Below are 27000 nucleotides of genomic sequence, written 5' to 3'. Positions count from 1 at the left end.
ATGTATAGATCTTGCTGTGTGATCTGTGGGTTAGAGTGAGATCTGTTTTTCCTTTGTTTTGGGGGGCGGGGGTGTTAAATGTTATTGCCCATGAATCGTGTTCACTAAATTTTAAAAAAGTATGTCATCAGATATGAATTTGCCAAAGTTTTTTGAAAGACCTGTCTGCAACCCAGCTAATGGATCAGGAATGCACTTTATTTCTTTTTTCATCACACCAAAGGTAGGCATGTGCCTCCCTTATAAGGGATTGCATAATGATGAGCTTTTGGATTTGCAAGGTTTCTTTTCCACAGTCGCAAGATTCCTCATGAGAGGAGAGCCAGTTTGGTGTAGTGGTTAAGTGTGTGGACTCTTATCTGGGAGAACCGGGTTTGATTCCCCACTCTTCCACTTGCACCTGCTAGCATGGCCTTGGGTCAGTCGTAGCTCTGGCAGAGGTTGTCCTTTAAAGGGCAGCTGCTGGGAGAGCCCTCTCCAGCCCCACCAACCTCACAGGGTGTCTGTTGTGGGGGAGGAAGGTAAAGGAGATTGTGAGCCGCTCTGAGACTCTTCGGAGTGGAGGGTGGGATATAAATCCAATATCTTCATCTACCTCACATGGTGTCTGTTGTGGGGGAGGAAGGGAAAGGAGATTGTGAGCCGCTCTGAGACTCTTTGGAGTGGAGGGCGGGATATAAATCCAATATCTTCATCTACTTCACAGGATGTCTGTTATGGGGGAGGAAGGGAAAGGAGATTGTAAGCCACTCTGAGACTCTTTGGAGTGGAGGGCGGGATATAAATCCAATATCTTCATCTACCTCACAGGGTGTCTGTTGTGGGGGAGGAAGGGAAAGGAGATTGTGAGCCGCTCTGAGACTCTTCGGAGTGGAGGGCGGGATATAAATCCAATATCTTCTTCTTCTTCTTCTCTTCCATGAGGCTGGGCCCTTGTTAGGGAAAGCCTGGCTGTGCAGGGTCTAGTGAGCTGCAGCCATCTGGCCATCTGCAATAGAATCAGCGAGGGGCCAGCTGAGTAGACCAAACCTGTGGAAGAGGCTGAGTATTCCAGAAGTCTCTGTTATGCCCCCCAGATGTGGTCAACCCACTGAGAGGACGCAGACAGGTACCCAGCAGTGGTGGCCGAGCATCCTAAGACTGGCAGGACTGGTGACATCGTTCACAGCATTATGTGAAACAGAATTCTGACTGTTGGCTTCAGTGGGCTTCGATGGATGTGATGCTGTGTGGGACTTGAGGGCCGTAGCCAGGATTTCATGTCTGGTGGGGCCCACAGCAGGATTTGTTGTTTGGGGGGGGGCACCCAGTTTGGTGGCCCTGGGCTCTCAGCACTGTCAGCTGCCTTGAGTTCCACAAGCTAACCCCCCCTCACCTGGGCAGTCACAGCAGCTCTGCTCCCCCCACCCCTTTCTTATGTGCCCCTCCCTCAGACTCTCCCCACCCCCCCTTGCACTGCACACTGTGTTAGGGAAGGGGCGAGAAAAAAGCAAAAGGCCAGCAGCAATGATGCTACTTGTTCAGAGTGCTGGTGAGCAAAGAGGACAGATCCAATGGAGCAGCCACACAATTGAAAGGGGTTTTGAAAGGATGGGCCCGGCCCCTCGGGCCCCACTGTAACTACAGGCATGAACAATGTTTTTGTTAGCTTTAGGAAGGTGTAGCTCTGTTTGGGGTGCACCGTTGGCTGCTTGCCTGCCATTTTGCCTAGTCCCTTCCCATCTAGCCCCCTTTCACTCCTGCCGATTTGCCTGGTGCCTTCCACTCGCTCCCCCTTCATGCCATGCAGTCCAATGGGGTGGTTCATCCCACTAGCGGGGATGGGGGGAGGGAGCCTTTAGTGCCTTCCCCTCCCCCCGTTCCTCTTGTTGGAGCAAACCCAAAACTGCTTGGAGAAGGGAAGAGCCAGCTAATCTGCAGCACTGCGCACAGCTGGCTCCTCGTGGAAAGTTCTGGAGCCAATTTTGTCTGAGCTTGATCCTTCACAGGAGATTTTGGTGCGTGTGACCCAAATGGTATAACAAAAAGTTCCACAATCTGGATGTCAGCAAACACTCCAAGGGAGTGATATGTCAGACCTTGGTTCTTAGCTGTAGCTGCTGTGTAGCTCCACAGGGAGGGAAATTGCCTCCAGGGTGGCCATAAGAGCTTCACCCCTACTCTTCTGAGGAGCACTGCTTCAGCGAACACTAGCTGTAGGTGAGTGAGTGAGTGAGTGGTGGCATTCCGGTCTAGTAGGAAGGGCCACGGCTCAGTGCTTTGCATGCAGAAAGTGCCAGGCAGGCTCAGTCCCCAGCATTTCCATTTAAAAGGATCACATACCAGGTAGGGTTGCCAAGCCCAACGCAAGAAATATCTGGGGACTTTGCGGGTGGAGCCAGGAAACATTGGGGGCGGAGCCAGGAGATGTTGGGGGTGAAGCCAGGAGCAAGGTTCTGAGAAGCATTATCCAAAGGGGGTTCTGGCCATCACATTTAAAGGGACCACACACCTTTTATATGCCTTCCTTCCACTGGAAATAATGAAGGGGAGGGGCACCTTCTTTGGGAGCTCATAGAATTGAACCCCCTGGCCCAATCCTTTTGAAACTTGGAGGGTGTTTTGAGCGGAGGCACCAGATGCTATGTTGCAAATTTTGGTGCCTCTACTTCAAATAACACCTCCCTGGCCCCAGATACCTGCTGATCAATTCTCCATTATACCCTATGGAAATCAGTCTCCATAGGGAATAATGGAGTGCCCAGCAGACATTTTCTCCCCACCCTGCTTTCTGATGACCCTAAAGCGAGGAAGGGCCTCCAAACTGGGGGATCCCCTGCCTCCACCTGGGGATTGGCAACCCTAATAGCAGGTGATGTGATGGACTTGTCTGAGTAGAGAATATGGACCTTGATGGGCCACTGGTCTGGTTCAGTGTAAGGCAGCTTCATGTGTGAATGGGGCTGTGGTTACTTGTATCTGCCAAACAGAGATCCCCCTTCACACACGAGGAGAAAAGCTGTTGCAACTGATGCTTCATGGGCACCATCACATGCTGAAGAAACATCCTGCATTTACTAATCACAGTGGTTAATGGAAAACAGTTCAAGATAACACACCGGATGAGATAGTGAAATATACGGAACAATCCTGGCCTTTCCTGTTTTTCAAGGTTCTTAGCAAAGCAGTCCACTTCCATGTGCACATTTTATCTATCCCATCATATTCCGTGGGTTGAACCTTTCTGCCATTCAGGTAGTGACAGCCAAACAACCAGGGCTGCTCTATCCAGGGGACAAATGCTAATTTCTGAAAATCAGAAGTTAAAAAGAAGATCACAAGATCTTTCATCCAAAGTTGGGATGACACTTGGTGAGATCAATGAGAATTTGTGATCCACCATGCTGAACATGACTTGTTTTGATGGACAGCATATCTGGGGGCCTGCCAAGGGCTCAATAAGCATCCTGGTTTGAGGTCTGACTGTAAAGAGGGAGCAAGTGAGGCAAGGTCCTGGCAGGTGAGCTATGTACAGCTTATGGAGCTATGAGTGTAAGGTTGCGCTTGGATAGTCCCCTGTGACTGATGCCACATAAAGCTGCGGTCAACAGTGTACCAAGCGAGTGTGTGTGTGTGTGAGAGAGAGAGAGAGGGAGGGAGGGAGAGGGAGCACATATGTGTGTCCATCCACAGGTTTATCTATTGCATTTAAAATCTTATGATTGGGAATGAGAGCATGGAGGTAATACCAGTATTGCAGGACTTCCAGAAGGAACAGAGCTTACTGGGACTGATATTTGGAGAAGAGAGCCCTGGAGACTTACTACATTTTTATAATATTTGTAAATATAAAGGTAGAGCATAGGTGGAGATGCACTCCTCATGAGTGAGTGATTTCCCCAGAGAAAGAGAGGGGAGGGGGAATCCTGCGCTCCAGGACAAAGTCTGCCTGCTTGTCTCTCTTTCAAATTGTGCTTTCCCCAAATTGGGTGGCGTCACTTCCTCCAAGCCCTGGTGGGCACTTGGTCCCGTTAAGGACAACTGAGGCACTATCAGCTGCCATTAAGACACATGATGGCTCCTCTTGGCATCTGGAATGGACTGAGCCACAGTGATTGCAGGCTGAGCCCCTGTTCCCTTTAGGTGACATCAGGATTTGCACATTTTTGCCCCTTTGTTCCCCCCCCCCCCGGTTGCCGAGAGATCCTGCCTAAACCCAATGATAATTGCCTTGTGTCTCCCGTTCTTTGTATTAGTGAAAAAAACAACAATGTTTGTTCAAGATTCAAAGTGGAAATAGTATTTATATCTGCAGGACTTTTTTTTTTTTTTAGAAAAAGTCCAGTAGGAATTAATGTGCATATTAGGCCACACACCCCGACATCACCATTGTTTCACACAGGGCTTTCTTTTGTAGAAAAAGCCCAGCAGGAACTCATTTGCATATTAGGCCACACCCCCTGACACCAAGCCAGTTGGAACTTTGTTCTTGTGCATTCCTGCTCAAAAAAAGCCCTATATATATGCTTCCAAGGTCCTAATCAATATATGAGAACATGAAGAATACTGGAACCCTAATCCCAAGAGAAAATGCCGGAAGTTTACATTATTATTATCATTTGAAATTTCTGTTCATTAACTAAAATGTGACATGGCTGAACACAAAGAGCGGTGCTCCCCCAAAACAGCAGCAGCCTTGCTGGAGATCACAAAAGAATGGCTTCCTTTTTCTCTGACTACAAAGGATCCCTTTCTGCCCCATAATTAGGAAGCAATTTGAGTGACAAAGGTCAGAGATTCCCCATTCAGCTGAAAAGGCAAACTGGAAGCTCACACACAATAGGGTTGCCAACCACTTGGTGAGTTCCTGGAGATTTCCTGCAATTGTGCCCCCCCCCCGGGGAAATGGCTGCTTTGGAGGGTGGTCTCTACCTCATCACATCCTCACTGAGCTCCAAACCCCAAGCTCCACCCCCAAATCTCCAGGAATTTTCCAACCCAGAATTGACAACCCTACAGCATAGCTCCAGTTTGAGTTGGGACTGGGCATGGAGCAGCTTTAACTGATCAGGAACTGCCCCACATGATCCTTTTAACAGCATGTGCTTCCCCTCTGAATCAGAGAGGCGCCCGGTTTCAATTGCTGGCGGCAATTCTCCTTGCCTTCCTGGCCCCAGTCCGAACCAGAGCTTTGCATGCATGCCAGTTGCCTTTTACAAACGTATGGGGATCCATGCCATTCCTTGCTTTGTTTTCAGCAGAATGCTTCCTGAGAACATAAGAGAAGCCCTGTAGGATCAGGCCAATGGCCCATCTAGTCCAACACTCTGTGTCACACAGTGGCCAAAAACCCAGGTGCCATCAGGAGGTCCATCAGTGGGGCCAGGACAGTAGAAGCCCTCCCATTGTGCCCCGCTCCCAAGCATCAAGAATACAGATCATCACTGCCCCAGACATAAGAATATAAGAGAAGCCCTGTTGGATCAGGCCAATGGCCCATCCAGTCCAACACTCTGGACGTTTTTGCACTCACCTTCCACCGGCGCGACCCCCCTCTTCACCGCGCAGGATCTGCGCGGATTTCGCACTAAACGCTGCGGAGCAGCCAGAAAAGCCAGAAGCTCCCGGCGCAAAAGCCGCTCAAACTGAAACCGCCAAAAAGCAGTTTGGCGTTTGTGCGGCTTTTGCGACGGGAGCTTCCGGCTTTTCTGGCTGCTCCCCAGCGTTTAGTGCGAAATCCGCGCAGATCCTGCGCGGTGAAGAGGGGGGTCGCGCCGGCGGAAGGTGAGTGCGAAAACGACCTCTGTCTCACACAGTGGCCAAAAAAACCAGGTGCCATCAGGAGGTCCATCAGATTGTTGTCCTTCAGTATTCCACAGTTTATTATCCAAGAAACCCAGAAAGGGACAGAGGACTGTTTTGTGTGGCATAGGGCACAGCAATACCACAGTCTTCAAGCCCAGAGCTGTACAAAAGCCCTGTTAGAAGCAGAAGAGTGCCTGCTGTCTCCTGCCTCAGTCTTCAGCGGCAGCACCATAGATTTAGGGAGACAGACAGCCTGGGCACAGGGCATGTTTTCCTTCCTGTTCTATGATACTATATTTCAAAGTAGAATGCTATTCTTAGGGACAAGACTTCCTTTCTTCTGGCTTCACACTTCTCTCTCCCGCACACACAAAAGAAAGAGCACACTCTCCATCTTCAGCACCATGGATGCAGTCTCCATCAGCATCCATCCAACTAGTTAGACTAGATCCTATCTCTGTCTCTCATCTGTACGATTTAGAATAGAGTTCCTTGATAAATAACTCTTTAGCTTAAACTGACAATTGGCTCCGTGTGACTTTGTATCACTGCTAGCAGGCACAGTACCAAGCTGCTGCTGCATGAAGCGTTTTAGTGCCCTGGCTGTAGCATACCAGAGAATCCAGCAAGCCTGACACATGGCAGGGTATTCTCTCCTGCCTCCTCAGTTTTCACAGTGTGCTGGAGCCACACAAGACCAACACGGATCCTTTTGTTTGCAAGACACAATGTTTGGGGGACTCAATATATAGAAACAGAAGCCCTGATTGAAGGGAACTATTTTGCAACCATTTAGGTTGTTAGCAGCACAATACTAGTATCAAGAGGGGAAATGGAAAAGTAGCCTCTGATACTTGCCCCATCTTTCCTGAGTTTAAGATTACCCTTAAACTTTGCCTTTTGCTATGAGTTCACTCCTGTTCTCGGCAGATGTTTTGATAAACCACATTCTTCGTATTGACGACACAGTTCTGTCAATCAGGAACAGCTGAGCACAGCAGATTGCCACATGGTGGCAGCTTAGATGGGCCGCAGGGGTAGGGAACGTTGGCTCTCCAGATGTTTTTTGCCTACAACTCCCATCAGCCCCAGCCAGCATGGCCAATGGCTGGGGCTGATGGGAGTTGTAGGGAAAAAACATCTGGAGAGCCAACGTTCCCTAGCCCTGGGCCAGGAGTTCGATTTATTGAAAAGCCTCCTTGGTGGATTGCGACTGGAGAACCATCAGAAGGGCTCAGTCTGGCTTCTTCTGGCTGTATATTTTGGGTTTCTCTACGTGGAAGAACAAAGAGGGGACCCCCCCCCCCGGTCTTTCCCACTGTGGATTGGGATGATTTTGAATGGGCAAATGGCAGGCAGGGTTAAGCAGCCCTTCCAGGAAAAGGTTAACCATAAGACTAAGCAGCCCTGCCCCTTCCTTTCCCCCACTCTTCCTGCAATCTTCCAGTGCTGCTTTTCAGTGGGGATGGGGGGGGGGGAGGCCAGCTGCCCCTTTTCACATCAAACTGGGCTGCATTCTAAAACAGAAGATTCAAAGCCCCATGGGAAAAGTAGGGTTGCCAACTTCCAGGTAGGGCCTGGAGATCTCCCAGAATTACGATATTCACATTGTAGAGCTCAGTTTCTCAGGAGCTCATGGCTTGTTTGGGGGAGGGGTGGACTCTATGGCATTCTACCCCACTGAGACCCCTGCCCTCCCCAGGCTCCATCCCCCAAATCTCCAGGAATTTCCCAACCTGGAGATGGTAACCCTATGGAGAAGATGCACTAGAGAGGATCTTCGAAGAGGGCAACTTTGGCATTTTCCGTATAGGGATAGGAATTCCTGGAAGGATATATTGCTTTAAAGTGATTAGGGAGCGGACTTGTGTGATTACACAAGAGAAACATTCTGTTCTCGACATCAATTACATGTAGCCTCAGGTATGTCAAAAACGAAATTACACACCAGCCTGACTCCCGATAAGGAATACAGCAGTCAGTCAGGACAGACAGCTACAGATTAAACTCAAGGAATGGGCAGTGGAAGAATTGGTGCCTCTTCATCTTCAGCTTTGTGGGAAGGGGGAATCACAGTGGTCAGACGTGGCCAGAGGATGGTGGAACGTACCTTTGGCCAGGTGGCCGTTCCAGGTGCTTCTGGTTTGTTGGCTTGCCTTGGCAGAGCTTTCTTCACACTGTGCATAATTTTAAATACCTCTATGTGCCATGGATTCCTGAGCCTTTCCTCTTAAACTGTTCCAACCCCTTCTTTTTTTTACACCCTTTCCAGCACATTGTTGTTGTTCAGTCGCACAGTCAAATCTGACTCTTTGCGACTGATTCGATCTTCTTGCAGTATATATATATTTTAGATGTGCGCAGGTTTTTTTAAAAAGGCATTTTGGATACCGATCCATTCCAGTCCCTTTCCTAATAACCACTGGCACATATCTTTCCTTTTCACCACAGTCTCAGACTGAGTCATTGTTTTTACAGCCTCAAGATCTCTTTTGTGGTTAGCTGCAGAATTCAGACACCATCAGTTAGGGTTGCCAACCTACCGGTGCGGCCTGGAGATCTCCCAGAAGAATTACAGCTGATCTCCAGACTACAACGATTAGTTCCCCTGGAGGAAAAGGCAGCTTTCGAGGCATTGCACCTTGCTGAGTTGCTTCCTCTCCCCAAAACCCTGCTACCCCAAATCTCCAGGGATTTCCCAACCTGGTGTCTATATGCAAAGTTGACGTTCTTTCCACTCAGGGTCCATCTCTATACTTGAACCACATTTGCCACATTGAACGGGAGCCTTGTGCCCCCTTAAAGCCTCAACACCTATTCATTTTTGATGCATTACCCTGAAGATGGCAACCACTTTGGAATTATTCTCCATGTTTCCCGTCATTTAATTTGCAGAGATTGTTTTGCAGTACTTGGCAAAAGGCTTTGGTTTTCACTGCATGGAATTGCTGGAATTGTTGTTATCAAAGCAGGTACAATTCCTGTCCAAGCAACCCACTTGGGGTGCCACACTGGCAAGGGGAGACAACATGGCATCAGTACAGGGGGGCAGAAGGGTGTGCTGTTCACCAGGCATTGCCTCCCTCCAAGAGATGCTGTAGTCCCACCTGGAGTCAGCAAGAGCATCACAGAGGACTTTGGCTCACACTGGAGGAAGCACATGGCTGCCCACTCCCCTTGCTGTCTTGGTTTGGCTCCAAGACAGTCATTCGAGAGCCAGGGTGGCACAGTGGTTAGAGTGCTGGTTAGGATCTGGGAGACTCAAGGTTGAATCCTCCCACTGTCACGGAAGTTCACTTGGAAACCTTGGGCCAGTTACACTCTCTCAGCCTAATCTACCTTACCGGGTTGTTGTTATTGTGAGGATAAACTGGAGGAGAGGAGAAGAGAAGGATGTCAGCTGCTTTGGGCCCTCATGAGGGAGAAAGGTGGACTATATGAATAAATGAATAGAAATGGTAATATATGTGGAGCCAGTCCTAATTTTTGTAACTATATCACTTAATTAGTTTGATCATGGAATGCAGTTCATTTGTTCTGTTGTTTGGCTTTTCAGTTTGGTCTAGAAACTCTGCTTGTCTCCTGGAGTGCAGATATCATAAGAAGTATAATTCATACTTGAGTGAGAAGTGCCCTTCTGCTGGCTGTCTCCCATGGCACTCTAAGGAAAGGACTGGTTTGCTACAAAGTTTGAGATCCAGAGTTATATTTCAAACAATCTCAACAGTACAAAAGATTTTATAAATACCATGTTAACTTCGAGTGTCTTAATGTTTTGCTTCAAACCCTCCTTTATAATTTAGCTTTTGGGTTTTTTAAGGGCTTCCCTGCCCCTCCAATAGCAGAAAGACAGGAAAAAGCCAACGTGTTGGCATTTCCACAGAAATGCAAACTCTGGTGGGAAAGGAGACCGGGGGAGCTTCCTGCTTTTGTCCTGGTGCAACATGATCTTTAGAGCTGATTTCTTTTGTTTTGAAAGCATTACATTAGCATTACAATGCAATTTGGAAATAATTTTTTTTTAATTACTTGGTTTTGGTCTCACATAAAACTTGACAAAGGCAGCCAGTGAGGAAAAGTGGGTGGCAGCGTTGCCAGCCTCCAGGTGAGGCCTGGAGATCTGAAACTACAACAGGTTTCTAGATGGAGAAAATGGCTGCTTTGGTGGGTGGACTCTGTGGCATTATTCTCTGCTGGGACTGGGTCCCTTCACTCCTCAAACCCTGTTTTCCTGAGGCTTCACCCCCAAACCTCCAGGAATTTCCCAACCTAGAGTTGGCAACTCTGTAAAGAGATATGCAGCACAGAAAGCAGAGGACCTGAACTCTGTAGTCTGTCATTCCAGGAGTCTCTGCTTAGTCCCCAGACTCTCTTCCCCAGCAAGTGGGCAAACTGGGTCAGGTAGATCCACTGCACTAAACACAGACATTGGTGTTGGAAAGTGCATCCAGGCAATTTAAGACAACAACCCCTCTTGGGGTTTCTTTTGTGTAGCAGTCCTGGACTTCCTCGGCAGTCTGCCATCCAAGTACTAAGCAGCAGAGCTTCCCTGTTTAGTTTCTGAGATCTTATGAGTTTGGGTTGGCCTGGGCCCTCAGATATTATGTACACTTTATGAAAAATGTTTGACCTGACCACTTTTGCAAGAGATAGTTCTAACTGGGCCACATTAAGCTGCTCTGATTCCTTCTGCTGTCCTCTAATTCCTGTGGGGTGGGGTTTTCATTGCAGGTGAATCAAGGGAACACCAAGGCTCTGGGCTCAGGCCTGGGATATCTGGAGCACATTTGCCAGCTTATTGAAAAGATTGGACAGCTGCAAGAACACAACCTGCGCTTACAGAAGCAAGTCTGCAGTTTGCAGAAAGAGCAGAAGATGAACCAGCTGAAAGAGGTACTGAAAGATAAGAGCCCCACCCCCTGACCGTTCCATTCTCTCATCCCCCCAGGGCCACCCTCTGAGCCCCGACCTCTCCCCACACATATTGTCTGTATATTGTACTGAGGGCTGCCTGTTCTGCGTTGGGAGATACCTGGAGGTTTTGGGGGTGGAGCCTGAGAGGGCGGGGTTTGGGGAGGGGAGGGACTTCAATGGGTTATAGTGCCTTCAGTCATTTTCTCCAGGAGAACTGATCTCTGTCGCCTGGAGAGCAGTTGCAGACTTCTAGGAGATATCTAGCCACTGCCTGGAAGCTGGCAACCCTAAATGTACCATATTTGCCTTTCAGCTGACATGATGGCCATTTCCTGTGGGCTTTGTGATGGGGGGGGGGTGCCTTTCCTTGCAGGGAAGCTCCTTCAGACGAAAGGTTCCTTGGAAAGAACCTGGAAATTGCTGTGGCCTCTCCAAGAATCCTGCTGAGAATATGTAGACTTCTAGTGCAGTAGACTTCTGCATATGTAGACTTCTAGTGCAGATGTTCCTTCTAGTGCAGTAATAAACCAATACAGAAGTAACAGAGTGTAAACCCTGAAGAATACTTAATGGAAAACTTTGTACGGTCCATATAGTCTAGCATTTAGGGAGAGATTAATTAAGAGAAATATCCCAGAGAAATGTACTAGACTGAACTGGAAGCCAAACAAACGTCTTTATAAAAAGAAAGTTTATTATCAAAGGGGAAAGGGGGTGGTTAGAATGGCAAAGCAAAATATAGGGGAAAGGCACACAGGCTCACAGCACACAGACTTACAAATAAAAGCAATAAAATTGATCTGACTTGATTTGTTTCACTTTACGTAGGCTTGAGTAAATACGTCAGATCATGTGCAGGGCTCCTTGCAGTAACAAGATGCTGGAGGATGGTTCCAATTGGGCAGCCGTGTTGGTCTGAAGGAAGAGAACAAAGTAGGAGTCTAAAACCAACATGGATGGAAGCTTTTGTACGCACGCTTTGTCTGATGAAGTCTGCATACATACGAAAGTTTACATTCTGTTCTTAAAGGTGCTACTAGACTTCTAAGATGTTGGAGGAGGCTTTAACCTCTACCCAATCTGCTGAAGACTGACAATAAGGGGAAACCCCAAATATCCAGATATTTACGGTCAGTGGTATCTGAACTAAACCAGCCCTGTCCCCCCTGTCATAAAACTGATTGGCCGGTCGATCCAGTCGAATGCAAAGCCATGTCTCTGACCTCAGAGGCTCATCTTATCCATTAGAGAATTACTGAAGTGTTGTAGCTGATGATGATTCTGACATCCATGGCAAATAGTGGGTCTCGTCCCAACCTGTTCTCCCATTGTCTAAAAAGGATTAAGTTTGGCAGGATGACCTAATGTGGAATGGAAATAAAAGGGTATTCTAATCTAATGTGAACCCAGGGCGGGAGGGGAGACGGGGTCCAAGATGCTCTTGAGCCCTAGTAAGGCTTTAGGGTCTCTGTCACAGAGTTCTGTTCAGCAATCCTTAGAGGACAAATTCTCCTAAATATGTTTAGTTCTGTCTCCTGAATGTGTTCTGTTTTTTAAACATTGCTTCTATTTTTGACACAGTTTGGACTATTTTCTTCAATGAAAATGCAATTTTGAAATGTTGATAGGTATTTAGTTGAAGTAACTCCTTTCTAGTGCCTGTTTGTAAAACAACACCAACTCAAAACCAGAAGAGCTGGATGAGCCAATACAGTGCAAAGGTCAGACTGCTGGCCTGGGATCTGGAAGGGGGGTCCGTCCGGGTCAGACCCCTGCTTTGCCCTGGAACCTCAAGGGTGACCTTAGGCCAGGGACACACTCTTTGCCTACCCTACCTCACAGGATTTTTGTTGTGATGATACAACGGAGAAGGAGAAATATGCTGTATGCCACCTGGAGCTCCTCGGAGAAAATGTAGGATAAATATGTGCTCAAAATAAGTTAATAAAACAAACTATGCAAGAAATGATATGTAGGAACTGCAGGGCTGTGATGAATTGAGAAAATGGCCGCCTACCTAATGGGATGGGATAGTATATCAAATCAAAACAAGAAAGTATTAATGAAACATGAAGTAAAGCAGCTTTAATTTAATTTCACACTTGGAAGAAGAGAGAAATGTGGCTGTAAATAGGGATGCCAAAAGGTACAGGTGATCCTGTTCACAGATATCTGGCACTAAGCGCTGTAAGATTTATTTCTAATTTAGGATTGTTTCCTTCCTTCACCTTGGGACTGAGAAGTAGCCAAGTTTGCAGATGACACTAAATTGCTCAGGGTGGTGAGAACCAGAGAGGATTGTGAGGAACTCCAAAGGGATCTGTTGAGGCTGGGTGCATGGGCATCAACATGGCAAATGAGGTTCAAAATGGCCAAATGCAAAGTAATGCACATTGGGGGCCAAAAATCCTAACTATAAATACAAGTTGATGGGGTGTGAACTGATGGAGACTGACCAAGAGAGAGATCTTGGGGTCGTGGTAGATAACTCACTGAAAATGTCAAGATAGTGTGCAATTGCAATTAAAAAAAAGGCCAATACCATTGTTGTGTATCATGCTGAAGGAAGCACCACGTGGCACAGGCGACCAGGGGAAGTCCCAGATTGCCGGGCGAAGCGCGCGAAGGCTCTCCGCCAATCACCATCAGTGGCGGGAAGTTTGACTGGCCAGGATTGGGCTGGCCAGTCTGGGGGCCGTTCCGGGATGAAGCATATATTAAGCGGGTCCCGGCCCATGGCAGCCATTCTTCTTGTGATGTACCAACTAATAAAGTACATTGCCTTCAACATGTTTAGTCTCCGAGTACATTACACTGGCGATGAAGGTGGGATCTAGCTAGGAAGGCATCCCCGAGGGGAACCTGACCTGGCTGGAGACGAGGAAGGCACAGCACCGCAGAAACAGAGAAGCCCGCCACCACCATGGCGAACTCTAGTGTAATGACGGGCCATCTGGCGGAATTCAACCCAGACCATCCCGAGCGGTGGGAAACGTATACCGAACGGGTCGACTGCTACCTGCGGGCTAACCTAATAACAGATGACAACAGAATGAGGGACGTCCTGTTGAGCATCTGTGGCGAGGCAACCTTCGAGATCGCACGCGGTCTCTCTGCCCCTGCGAAGCTCACCGAGAGGACCTACGGGGAGGTTGTCAGACTCCTCACGGGGCATTTCTTGCCCCAACCATCCATCGTAGCCCGCAGACTCCTGTTCCACAAGAGGGATCAGAAGCCCGGGGAAACAGCGGCAGTCTACCTGGCCGCGCTCCGCCAGATCGCCGGGAACTGTGAGTTCAACAAACGGGAGGAGGCCCTGAGGGACCGATTCGTCTGGGGCCTCCGAGACGAGCGGCTGCAACAGAAGCTCTTCGCCAAAGAAGAGCTTACCCTCCAACAAGCCTTCAAAGAGGCGACGGCCTTCGAGAGGGCCACGAGAGCTTACAGCCATCCCAGAGGAGAGACAGTCCACTCGGAAGAAATGGCTCCGGAAGATCGAGAGGAGGAAGAGGCTTTCCAAATCCGGCGGCCACAAGGAACGGACTCAAGACACAAAGCAACAGAGAGAGCCTCCACCGTCAAGTGAGCAAGTTGCGGCGACCCCCATGAGAGAAGGGACTGCCCGTACCGCAACATGGACTGCTGAAGTTGCAGGAAGACAGGCCACATCGCTTGGGCATGCCGGGCCAAGAACAGCCGGCGGTGACAGTCAGCACATCAGGACTCCACCGAGGCTCACACGACGGCGTCTACCAGCCTGCAGGTACCGAACTTGCCCGTCTCCGCCCCTGAGAAGGTCAAGTTGACGGTCCTCATCGAGGGCAGCCCATGCATGATGGAAGTGGACTCAGGTTCCTCCATCTCAATAATATCGGAGGAAACCCTAAAGAAACTGTGCCCCCACCGAAGCCTCCAAACGAGGCCAGCCGATTTTGTTCTGAGGGACTTCCAGAAAAACCCGGTGCACATCGTGGGCTGGGCCCGGGTATGGGTGGAGAGAGGGAAGTTCAGGGGGTCTCTGGACGTCTTGGTGGTCAAGCGGCAGCTCACTTCCTTGTTGGGACTGGCCTGGTTCCAACCCCTAGGGATCCAGCTAGTGGGGGTGGATCAAGTGCAGGCGGGTAGTTTTGAAGACGTCTGCCGGGAATTCCCAGCCGTTTTCGATGGGTCCCTAGGGAGTTACAAGGGACCACCCATCACCCTGCCGCTCGACCCCATGGTCAGGCCGATCCGGCTTAAGGCGAGGCGCGTCCCGTTGGCCTTAAAGCCAAAGATCGAGGCGGAGCTGGACCGCCTCACAGCTCAGGGGGTCCTTGAACCGGTGTCATACGCAGCCTGGGAAACCCCCATAGTAACACCAGTCAAACCAAATGGGGACGTGAGGATATGTGCGGATTACAAGTGCACAATCAATAACGCTATCCAAGACAACCCCTACCCCGTTCCAGTGGTCAGCCATGTGCTGGTGGCCCTGGCCGGGTCCAAGATTTTCGGCAAGCTGGATCTAGCGCAGGCGTACCAGCAGTTGCTGGTTGACGCCAAGACCGCCGAAGCCCAGACCATCGTGACCCACAGGGGGGCGTTCAGGGTGTGGAGGCTCCAGTTTGGGGTTAGCGTGGCTCCAGGGATCTTCCAGAGTATAATGGACTCTCTCCTTAAAGGGATCCCCGGTGTGCAGCCGTTCTTTGATGATGTTTTAATCGCCACCCCGGACGCCCAGCAGTTCAGCAGCCGCCTGAGAGAAGTACTCCGTCGTTTCCAAGCGGCGAGGCTTAAAGTCAAAAAGGAAAAGTGTCTACTGGGGGTGCCAAGGGTAGAGTTCCTGGGTTTCGCCGTAGACGCAGCAGGGATTCACCTGACGGAAGACAAGACCAGAGCCATTGTCCAAGCCCCACGTGCAAGGCAGAGCTCCAAAGTTTTTTGGGGTTACTCAATTTCTACCATTCATTCTTGCCCCACAAGGCGGCCATAGCGGAGCCACTCCACCGGCTATTAGACAAACAGGCACTGTGGGTTTGGGGGAAGAGACAAGCAGTGGCGTTTCAGGCGGTAAAAGACCTCCTTGTCTCTAACGCAGTCCTCCACCATTTCGATGAGGCTCTACCGCTAGTCCTGGCCTGCGACGCTTCTCCATACGGGGTGGGCGCAGTCCTGGGGCACCAACTCCCGGACGGGAGGGAGGTACCGGTAGCTTATTATTCTAGAACCCTGTCACCGACTGAGCGCAATTATGCGCAAATAGATAAGGAGGCTTTGGCTATTGTGGCGGGGGTACACAAATTCAATGATTATCTCTACAGTAGGCGCTTCACCATCGCCACTGACCACAAGCCACTCCTGGGTCTCCTTGCTCCGGACAGACAGACCCCACAAATCGTCTCACAGCGGGTCCTGAGGTGGAACCAATTTTTAAATTCATACACCTACACCTTGGTACACCGGCCCGGGAAAGCCATGGGCCACACGGACGCACTCAGCCGCCTACTCCTTCCCTCAACAGAACCCGACCCTGCGCCGGCCCACATGATAATGCTCCTGGAGTCCTTGCCCGAGCAGCCCCTCCACGCCACGAGCAGGGACTGCACACTCGCACGGGTTCTGGACTGGGTGGTAAGGGGTGGCCAGTGGGCAAGCTTGTTCCAGCCCTTCGCATCTCGCAGAGACGAGCTGTCCTCGCATAAGGGGTGCCTGCTGTGGGGAAGTAGGGTGGTGATCCCTCCCCCGCTGCGCAAACAGGTCTTAGACGCATTACACGAAACCCACCCGGGGATCGTAAGGATGAAAGCCCTGTCCCGCAGCTACGTGTGGTGGCCAGGCATGGATGAGGAAATAGAGGGGTGGGTGAGACGGGGCCAACCGTGCCAGGAGTCTAGACCCGATCCGCCCAGCGCACCAGTCCACCGCTGGGAATCCAACCGCCGGCCGTGGTCCCGCCTCCACCTAGATTTCGCCGGGCCGTACCAGGGGCAGATATTCTTTATCCTGGTCGACGCCTACACAAAGTGGCTGGAGGTAATTCCCGTAGCATCCACCTCCACAGCAGCCGTGGTCAGAGCCTGGAGGAGGGCTTTTTGCACCCACGGGATCCCCGACACCCTGGTCACGGACAACGGGACCGCATTCACCTCTAGGGAATTTAGGGAGTTTCTCAGCCGGTACCTTATACACCACATTAGGTCCGCCCCCTTTCATCCGGCCACCAACGGCCAGGCCAAACGCATGATGCGGACCACCAAAGAGGCATTGAGTCGCATCATACAGGGGGACTGGGACCACCGACTGGCAGCCTTCTTGTTCCTCAATAGGGTCACTCCCAACACCGTAACAGGGTCAAGCCCCGCGGAGCTCCTGATGGGACGAAAGCTAATAACCCGGTTGGATAGGCTCCACCCGGACCGGGCCACGGATGTCCGCAGCTCACCAGAAATCAGGGAAGCCACGCGGGGGTTCTTTCCGGGGGACCCAGTGTTCGCAGAGAACTTCGCGAGCGGCCCTGAGTGGGTAGCGGGCAGGGTACTGAGAGTCACAGGGTCTAGGTCATACGAGGTAGCGACCGAGGGGGGTCAGATCCTGCGAAGGCACATTGATCAGATGCGCCACCACACCTTGCCCGAGGAAACCCCCAGCTCAGGGGAAGCGGTGAGCGGAGATGGGCCATCAATGGACACCCCAGCCACGGCATCGCCGACCCTGCCAACATACGATGCCCCAAGACCGGCCGATCCCAATCTGCCAGCCGAACCGGCCAGTACCCCGGCTGAAATGGAACTACAGAGGGAAACCCCCTCCACGGGGGCCACCCTGACACCGCAAGCGGCCCCAAGACGATCGACGCGGGAGCGCAGAGCACCTGCCTACTTACAAGACTATGTACATTAACTAGGGGGGGAGGAGTGTTGTGTATCGTGCTGAAGGAAGCACCGCGTGGCACAGGCGACCAGGGGAAGTCCCAGGTCGCCGGGCGAAGCGCGCGAAGGCTCTCCGCCAATCACCATCAATGGCGGGAAGTTTGACTGGCCAGTCTGGGGGCCGTTCCGGGATGAAGCATATATTAAGCGGGTCCCGGCCCGCGGCAGCCATTCTTCTTGTGATGTACCAACTAATAAAGTACATTGCCTTCAACACGTCTCGTCTCCGAGTACATTACAACCATGCTGAGAATTATTAGGAAGGGAATTGGGGAGGAAAAAATCAGACAATATCATAATGCCCCTGTATAAATCGACGGTGCGGCCTCATTTGGAATACTGTGTACAATTCTGGTTACCACACCTCAAAAAAGATTTTATAGCATTGGAAAAAGTGCAGAAAACGGCAACTAGAATGATTAAAGGGTTAGAACACTTTCCTTATGAAGAAAGGTTGAAACGCTTGGGGCTCTCTAGCTTGGAGAAACGTTGACTGCGGGGTGACATGATAGAGGTTTACAAGATTATGCATGGGACAAGCGGATTTCCTAAGACACAAACACATGGGGCTGCAGCCTAGGGTTGCCAAGTCCAATTCAAGAAATATCTGGGGACTTTGGGGATGGAGCCAGGAGACTTTGGGGGTGGAGCCAGGAGACATTAGGGGTGTGGAGAAGATCAAGGCTGTGACAAGCATAATTGAACTCCTCAAACCACAGCCCCCCCCCAGAGCCCCAGATACCCGCGGATTAATTCTCCATTATTTTCTATGGGAATAAATCTCCATAGGGAATAACGGAGTTCCCAGCAGACATTTCCCTCCCTTCCCCCCGCTCTCTGATAACCCTGAAGCAGGAGGAGGGCCTCCAAACCGGGGGATCCCCTGCCCCCACCTGGGGATTGGCAACCCTACTGCAGCCTGTTGAGTATGGTTTAGGAGGGCTGGACTGGTCAAGCACCTTCACATAGCAGAGTGCTCTTTCTGAGCTTCAGCGCAGCAGTATTGCCTATGGTGCAATGCCAAAGCAGCCATTTTCTCCAGGGGAGCTGATCTCTGCCAGCTGGAGATCAGTTGTAAAAGCGGGAGATCTCCAGGCCCCACCTGCAGGCTGTATGTATGCAACACAACCAAAGGTTATAGGGACCAAACAACTAAGATATATTTCATCAAAATTACAAAACTAACATTCAGAACAAGGCTTAAAGGCACAAGTCCCAATAGATATAATTCCAACAAGGAAGTCAAATTGAATACTCCTGCTTCAATCACTGTTCCAGCACAGGGTGCTCCATTGATAGCATGATCACGAAACTACAATAAAAAGACAAAATCACACCAGCATTTTGACGTCATGATTATAGCTACAAACCTTAATATTATACTTCAACATTCAGAATTAATTTACAGCAATATTTTCACTGCATTCCGCAGCTGCCAAAATGGCAATGAAATGTACAATCCTAGCCACTGCTCACGGTATGCAACAATAAAACTTTCACACCTAATCATACTCACAACTTCCAATAAGTAATAATAGAGATTCAAACTAGTCTCCAATGCAATTTCCAAACCAGCATGACGCTCAAAAAAGGCTCAAGGTGATCCAAGCAAGAGTATTCATGTCAGCTTCCTGTACGTTGGGTCTCCTTTTGATGAGCTATACCTTAGTTTTGGCTGTGTTGCATACACACTCTAGAAGTGACATTTCTCTGGTTCCCCCACCTGAAGGCTGGCAACCCTAGTTTCCTGCTCTGTGTTTTAAATGGACTTTTAGGTGTGTTTCATTTGCATTGTAACTTGGCTTTAATGATGCTTTTTTGTTTGGTTTTTATGATTTTTATGATTTTTAATATATGTTTTTATTACATATATTTTAAATCTGTTAGCTACTTTGCTGGCCCTGATGAAGGCAAAGAGGACAGGTATACATTATGTAAATAGATAAATAAATATATGCATAAATAAGTAAAAAATAAAATTTTGTGAATGAGGCTCATTTTCCAGATGATTTAAAATTTACTCTGGCGCGCCAGTTCCTCTAGAACCTCTTTTGTGAAGCCCATTCCACATTGCTTGGGCAAATAAGTGAAAATTAAAAGCCACCCCCACATCAAGAAGAATTCAAGATTGCATTGTATTCTCTTGTTTTCTGCAGGAGCAGAAAAGTTCTTTCTCTTATTCTGTTTTGTGTTTATTCCACTCAAGGTTGGGACAAAATAGCAGCTCACACAAAAACATGTATCAAGTTCCTTTCAGGAATAATTCCATAATCTGATTAATGCCTTGGGTACTTAAGAACAAACATTCTTGCATTTTCAGTTTATCAACAGGGAGGACATACAAATTAACATTCAGCTGCTTGTGCAAATTTTCAAATGTTCCAAGTCCGACAATGAATGAAGGGGTATTTTATTGGCTGTAGAGATTAATAACAAAGATTCCATGTGACAAGTGACATCCAGAGAAGAATTCAGTTACTTGAGTCTTGGTATGTCTTCATGAAGACATTCTTCAGATATATTAGTTGCAGAAGTACTATTGCAAATGTACAGGGATAGCCCAGGCAAGCCTGAACTCATCAGATCTCAGAAACTAAGCAGGGCTGACCCTGGCAAGTACTTGGATGGGATACAGGGCTGGGATGCAGAGGCAGGCAATAGAAGCCAGTCTGCCTCTCTAAATGTCCAAGCCCCCAGTAGGGGTCACCAGAGGTCAATCATCACGCAAACACACACTCATTTTTTAAAAAGGCAAATGGACAGGGAGTGGATGCAAAAGGTATACGGTTGCCACATCTGGGCTGGGAAATTCCTGGCAATTTGGGGAGGGAGCCTGGGGAGGGAGGGAGCTTCAACCGAGTATAATGCCACAGAGACCACCCTCCAAAGCAGCCAGTTTCTCCAGGGGAACTGATCTCTGTAGTCTGGAGATGAGTTGTAATTGGGGAGTCCTCACCTGGAGGTTGGCAGCTCTACAAGGCTGTGTAAGACAGGTTCACTTTGGCCCAGCGGGTCTTGGGGTTGAGGCTGCCCATCTCTCCCATGGAATGCTATCATCTGTGAAGATAACTGACAGTGCCAGTTTCTCCTTCTGACCAGGGCCCACATCTCTCCTCTCTCTTCTGGCGTAGGAGTACTTTCTGCAACAGTGTTCCTGCAGTGCTGCCAGCGTCTTGCTTGGTTCGCACCAGGAGGTGAAGAATGTCTTTGCTGGGAAGAGCAGGCCCCACAGTCTCTTGGCGCAGAATGGAAACGTGTCCGACCTCTCCAGCATTCCAGAAACAGGAGCCAGCAGAGGAAAAACAGGCTGCTGTAAAGGTGTATTGCTGTCTTTTGGAGAAATGGCCTTAACTGAAAATATGCTGTCTCTATGAAATAGGCCTTTAATTGCCTCACTCACTCAAATGATAGCCTCTCTAAGAATAGCCAGAGAGACACGAAAGCTTCTACCCAGAATAAAACTTTGTTGGCCTTGCAGATGCCACTGGGACTCAAACGTTGTTCTGTTGCTTCAGTCTAACATGGTGACCCACCGGAATCTTTCTTCTGAGCAAACATACTTAAAAGCTTGTCTGAAGCTGTGGTTGTTGCATAACGTTGGGGGGTGGGTGGGTAGAGGGAATAAAGCCCTCTATTTAAAAGCTGTGGGGAACCACAGTTTTTATCCAGTTCCTAGCAGATTGAGAAGGGGCAGTGGTTCTCCAGTAATAAAGGGAAGGTGTGTGAAATTGGTTTATTTTATTCACCAAAAATGGCATTTGTGTTTGAAATGGTCTCCATGTCATTCATTCCTCATCTCTGCCTCCCCTTCCTGTCCTGCCTGCTGACACCAAAGCTGCTTGGCTCTCTGCCTTCCCTGGGATGATATTACCAGGGGTAGCAGTTCCCACCTAGGGTTGCCAACACCGGGTTGGGAAATGCCTGGAGATTTGGGAGCCTTGGCTACATCAGGGGTGGTTGGCCTCATATGCAAAAGAGTTCCTGCTACAAAAGAAGCCCCAGTGGTGGTCTGCTTCTCGCTGCTAACTCTCAGCTTGTGCTTGCAGAGGGAGACCCATGTGTGGATCAGCTGATAATGGGGTCAAAGCTGCCAAATGGAAGGGGAAGTGTTGAAGTGGGGCATCTCGAAGGTTGTAGCACAACTGATGTTCCAGCTGATCTCCCAAAGGAGCCACTCATGAAAAGGGTAAGTGACACACAGAGACACGGCATGAACTTCCATGGAAGTGAGCCCTGTTTGTCAGATGCAAGAAAGTGTTAGCCCCCAGAAACTGCACAGAAAATCGGTTATTTTAAAAAATCTTTGTTTTATGGCATCAATGAATAAGCCATTGCAACAACAATCAAATAATAAAAATGACCAGGCATTTTCACAGGAAAAAAAAATAAAATTCATAATAATCATTTAAATCTCAAAATGAAATCACTTTCCAACTTTGAAATTTAGCCTTATCTGCCAGTAGCAACACTAATCTATTCTGCTCTCTCCTTCCTGGGACATGAGACATACTGGCCTTAGAAATCGTTTATGATCAGCCTCAAATCTAGGGTTGCCAACTCCAATTCAAGAAATATCTGGGGACTTTGGGGGTGGAGTTAGGAGACTTTGGGGGTGGAGCCAGGAGACATTGGGGCAGAGCCAGGAACAAGGGTGTGAAAAGCATAATTGAACTCCAAGGGAGTTCTGGCCATCACAGCTTCACCTCTCTTGGTCCGGGGGTGGTCAGCAAGTTTTTTCCAGCTGACCTCAGTGCTCTCTGGGGTTCATGTGGGGAGAGACGGTCCCTAAGGTAGACAGGTCCTCGACCATATAGGGCTTTAAAGGTAATGACCAGCACTTTGTAACGAACCCGGTATGTAACTGGCAGCCAGTGCAGCTCGCGCAGCCCAGGCTGTATGTGCTCCCATTTAGGGAGCCCCAGCAACAGTCTGGCCGCTGCGTTCTGCACCAGCTGCAGCTTCCGGGTTCGGTACAGAGGCAGCCCCATGTAGAGGGCATTACAGTAATCCAGCCTCGAGGTGACCGTTGCGTGAAGTACCGTTGCCAGATCTTGGCGCTCTACGAAGGGAGCCAACTGCCTTGCCCACCTTAGGTGGAAAAAGGCTGACTTGGCAGTGGCTGCAATCTGAGCCTCCATTGATAATGAAGGCTCCAGTAAGACTCCCAGACTCCTAACCCGGTGCGCCGCTTTCAACGGCGCCCCGTCGAAGACCGGAAGAAGTATTTCCCCTTCCCGGGCGCCCCGACCCAGGCAAAGGACTTCTGTCTTCGCTGGATTCAATTTCAGCCCGCTCCCCCTCAACCATGTTGCCATATCCTGCAAGGCCCGGTCTAAATTCTCAGGGACGCAGTCAGGCCGTCCGTCCATCAGTAAGTAGAGTTGGGTGTCATCCGCATATTGATGGCACCCAAGTCCGTATCTCCTGGCAATCTGGGCAAGGGGGCGCATATAGATATTAAATAACATTGGTGAGAGAACTGCCCCCTGAGGCACTCCACAATCCAGTGTGTGCCTCCGGGACCGCTCGCCACCAATTGCCACCCTTTGTCCCCGATCCTCGAGGAAGGAGGAGAGCCATTGTAAGGCAGACCCCCTCACCCCTATATCGGCGAGGCGGCGGGTCAGTAGCCGATGGTCGACCGTGTCGAACGCGGCCGACAGATCTAACAACATCAGCACCGCCACGCCGCCCCGGTCCAGGTGCCGTTGGAGATCATCCATCAGGGCGACCAGTACTGTCTCCGTCCCATAACCTGGGCGAAAGCCGGACTGGCAAGGGTTGTGGCATGAGGGAATCCTCAACGTACCTACAGTCACAGGGACAAACTCTTGGAATCCCACTGAAGTGACCTTCTAAAACAGCAAGCAGTAGAATATCTAGGTGTGCCTTCAAGAAAGTCTTTCTGTAGTCATAAATGACTATATCAGTGTGCTGGAAGAGTGAGGGGAGAAAGAAGTAGCTGCCCATAAAGGAGGGTTGTTTCAAGATTCCTACTCATCCATCATTGCTTTGGGCACTTTGGGAGGGAAGGAAGGAAGGAAGGAAGGAAGGAAGGAAGGAAGGAAGGAAGGAAGGAAGGAAGGAAGGAAGGAAGGAAGGAAGGAAGGAAGGGAGGGAGGGAGGGAGGGAGGGAAATAGATGGGGGAGGGAGGGAAAGGCGGAAGGAAAGCAACTTAAGAAAGAAAGCAATGTTGGCTGGCTTGGCAAGGTGATTTAAAGAGAGAAAAGCCTTCTCCAAGCCAGCTGATGGGGTGGTGAGGGCTTTGAGAGCCACACAATATATGTGAAAGAGTCACATGTGACTCCTGAGCCACACCCCTGCTGTAGAGCATTCCAAATTTCCACCTGTGAAACCCCAGTCTGAAACCAGCATGGGCTGTCTGTCGAGCCTGCGACCTGATGTGCCCCTGTAGAGAGTCCCTGGCAGAAAGAACTGGCAGATGGGCCAACTGTTGGGGGCAGGTCAGAATCAGAGGTTACCTGCTCGGGATGTGCCAGCATGGATCTCAGACACCTGTGAAGAACGTTTACGGAGCAATCCAAAAGGCAAAAGAAGAGAAAAGGGATATTTCAGGCCAGCATCTCAAGAGCTGTGTTTGCATCCGGAGTGGCCTAGCAGAGTATCAGACAAGGTTCCTGGGTTCAGATTCCCACTTCTACCATGGAAGCTGGTGGGGTAACCTTGGGCCCATCACAAACTCTTGGCCTAGCCCACCTTACAGGGTTGTTCTATGTGGCTTTGAGTCCCAGCTGAGGGGAATAGCGAGATATAAATAAATAAATAAATTCATTTTAAAGAATGCATGCATCCTGTGTAGCATAATAAAGGTGGACTACAGCTGATCTCAGGCTGTGCTTTTGGTATTCTGAGAAGAAGGAACTAGAAATGTAAGAACTGGTGGTCGATCCCAGGTCTCTCTGCTCCTAGGTAGGCCCTTTAAAAGCCAGCAAACACAGACAAACCAGGTAGTCCTTAATCACCTTAAAATAACATGGTATTAACATTTGAAACTGATCCCGGAAATCCATCCTACCCCTTATTAATTATGTTTTTTTCTCTTGCTGTGTCTAGGACTCGGACATCAGCCGAAGTGCCTCCGTAAGTAATTGAAAGAAAAGCTGCTTGTCTCTTGCCTTCTGGATTCCCCACTGTCAGAATTGTAAATGACTTGATTGTAAACTGTTTCGAGTGACACAACCTGTCTTTTCTCCTTCCAAGGGCCAATGCCTCCCTGTAGGAGCTAACGAAAGAGCTCATAGCCCATGAATTGAACCCCAAAGGGCAGTTATCTGTGGGTCACAAGGAGGCACTATCCTACTTTCTAGGGCTGGTGTGATTTCTCTTTAGACAGAAGGCACCATGTGGCAAGTGGGGGCACTCAGCGGTTCCAGCCCCCCGCCCTGCAGCTCCTCTGCAGTTCTCTTTATTGTATCATGATAGCCGTGTTAAGAGCAAAATAGCACTGTAGTGTATGGCGTTCGCAGAGCGCAACCAGTTCATAATGGCCACAACAGCAGAATGACATCAGTCCACCCCAGCCGCGGAGGTAACTGAGAAACATCCAGGTGCCTCCGTGCTGGGCGCAACGATCCGCCAATCACAGCTTGTGGCGGAAAATACGGCTGGTCGGCATTGGACCGGCCAGCAGGAAGAATAGTCCGGCAACTGTATATATGCGGGATCCGGCCCGCGTGCTCGCTCTCTCCATCTTGTATTGTACCATGGAATAAACTATGTTGCCCTACGCTCGTCTCCAAGTCTGGTACTTTACAGTGGCGACGAAGGTGGGATCCTAGCCTCATCGGCTACGACGGAGACCTTTGGCAACGAACGACCCGACACGACCGCCGCCGCCACCATGGCCAACCAGGGCGGAATCACCGGCTACCTCGAGCCCTTCGACCCTGCAAATCCAGAGGGCTGGGAGTCCTACTCGGAACGGGTCGAGTTCTACCTCCGGGCCAACAAGATCACCGACGCCGGAGCAAAGAGGGATGTTCTCCTGAGCGTCTGCGGGCCAGCCACGTTCGAGATCGCCAAGGGTCTCTCGGCGCCCGCCCGCCTGGCGGAGAAATCCTACGAGGAGATCATCAGGCTCCTCACGGCCACTTCTTGCTGCAGCCCTCACGGGTGGCTCGCAGATTCATGTTCCACAAAAGGGACCAGACCGCAGGAGAGTCAGCCGCGGACTACTTGGCAGCCCTCCGCAAACTCGCCGGGAACTGCAACTTTCCCCAGCTGGAGGAAACCCTGGCCGACCGATTCACGTGGGGCCTCCGCGACGAAAGGCTCCAGCAGAAGCTCTTCGCCAAAGAAGAGCTCACCCTCCAGGGCGCCTTCAGCGAGGCGGTAGCGTGGGAGAGGACCGCCAGGACGTTCCCCCGGGCCAAGACCGAGACCGCCCACCACGAGGAGCTGGACCCCGAGCACCAGGACGAGGGAGAAGCCTTCCAGACGCGACGCGCCGCAGGACCCGCCGCCCGAGCTCCACAGCGCCCCTGAGCCCACGAACGGCCGAGTCAGCGCACCAGCGAAAGGGCGAAATGCGCCAGCTGCGGCGACCCCCACGATCGGCGGGACTGCCAGTACCGGACCTGGGACTGCAGAAGCTGCGGGAAGACCGGCCACATAGCGCGGGCTTGCCGAGCCAAGCCCAACCGCCCGCGACCACCCGCACACCACGAGGCCGCAGAGTCCCACTCCACAGCCTCCACCTCACTTCAGGTACTGAATTTGCCCCTGACCACCCCCAACAAGATAACGATGGCGGTCCTCATAGACGGGGCCCCCTGCACCATGGAAGTGGACTCAGGCTCCTCCATCTCCATAATAGCGGAGGAGACCCTGAGAAGGCTACGCCCCGGCCAAGGGCTGCAGCTGCGACCAGCAAATTTCATATTGCGGGACTTCCAGCAAAACCCGGTCCAAATAGCGGGGTGGGCACGGGTGCTGGTGGAGCGGGGGTCCTTCAAAGGCCCCCTAGACATCCTGGTGGTCAGGCGGCCGCTTACCACCCTGTTGGGTCTTGCATGGTTTGGCCCCTTGGGAATCCGAATAGAGGTGGCGCGCACAGCCACAGCAGGAGGGTTCGGGGAGGTGTGCGGAGAGTTCCCCGACGTATTTGATGGGTCGCTGGGTAGTTACAAGGGCCCGGCCATCTCCCTACCGCTCGACCCGACGGTCAGACCGATCCGGCTCAAGGCAAGGAGGGTCCCCTTCGCCTTGAAGCCCAAGATCGAGGCAGAGTTGGACCGCCTAGTAGCCCAAGGGGTCCTGGAGCCGGTCGATTACGCCATGTGGGAGACCCCCATAGTGACTCCGGTCAAACCAAATGGAGACGTGCGGATATGTGTAGATTACAAGTGCACAATTAACAAAGCGCTCCAAGAC

General features: G+C 50.4%; 1 protein-coding gene across 1 annotated transcript in view; it reads left to right on the top strand.

Annotated features, from left to right (window-relative positions):
• LOC132573468 (uncharacterized) overlaps positions 1-27000 on the top strand; it is a 70904-nt gene that overhangs the window by 36030 nt on the left and 7874 nt on the right. The window contains exons 3-6 of the mRNA XM_060240957.1: positions 10516-10677; positions 20738-20924; positions 21653-21792; positions 24682-24708. Coding sequence (XP_060096940.1) covers positions 10516-10677; positions 20738-20924; positions 21653-21792; positions 24682-24708 — 516 coding nt within the window. The remainder of the gene's footprint in view (positions 1-10515; positions 10678-20737; positions 20925-21652; positions 21793-24681; positions 24709-27000) is intronic.

Source organism: Heteronotia binoei, chromosome 6 (assembly GCF_032191835.1).
Source record: "Heteronotia binoei isolate CCM8104 ecotype False Entrance Well chromosome 6, APGP_CSIRO_Hbin_v1, whole genome shotgun sequence".
NCBI classification, from domain to species: Eukaryota; Metazoa; Chordata; class Lepidosauria; order Squamata; family Gekkonidae; genus Heteronotia; species Heteronotia binoei.
This window is presented reverse-complemented; position numbering and strand designations above follow the sequence as displayed.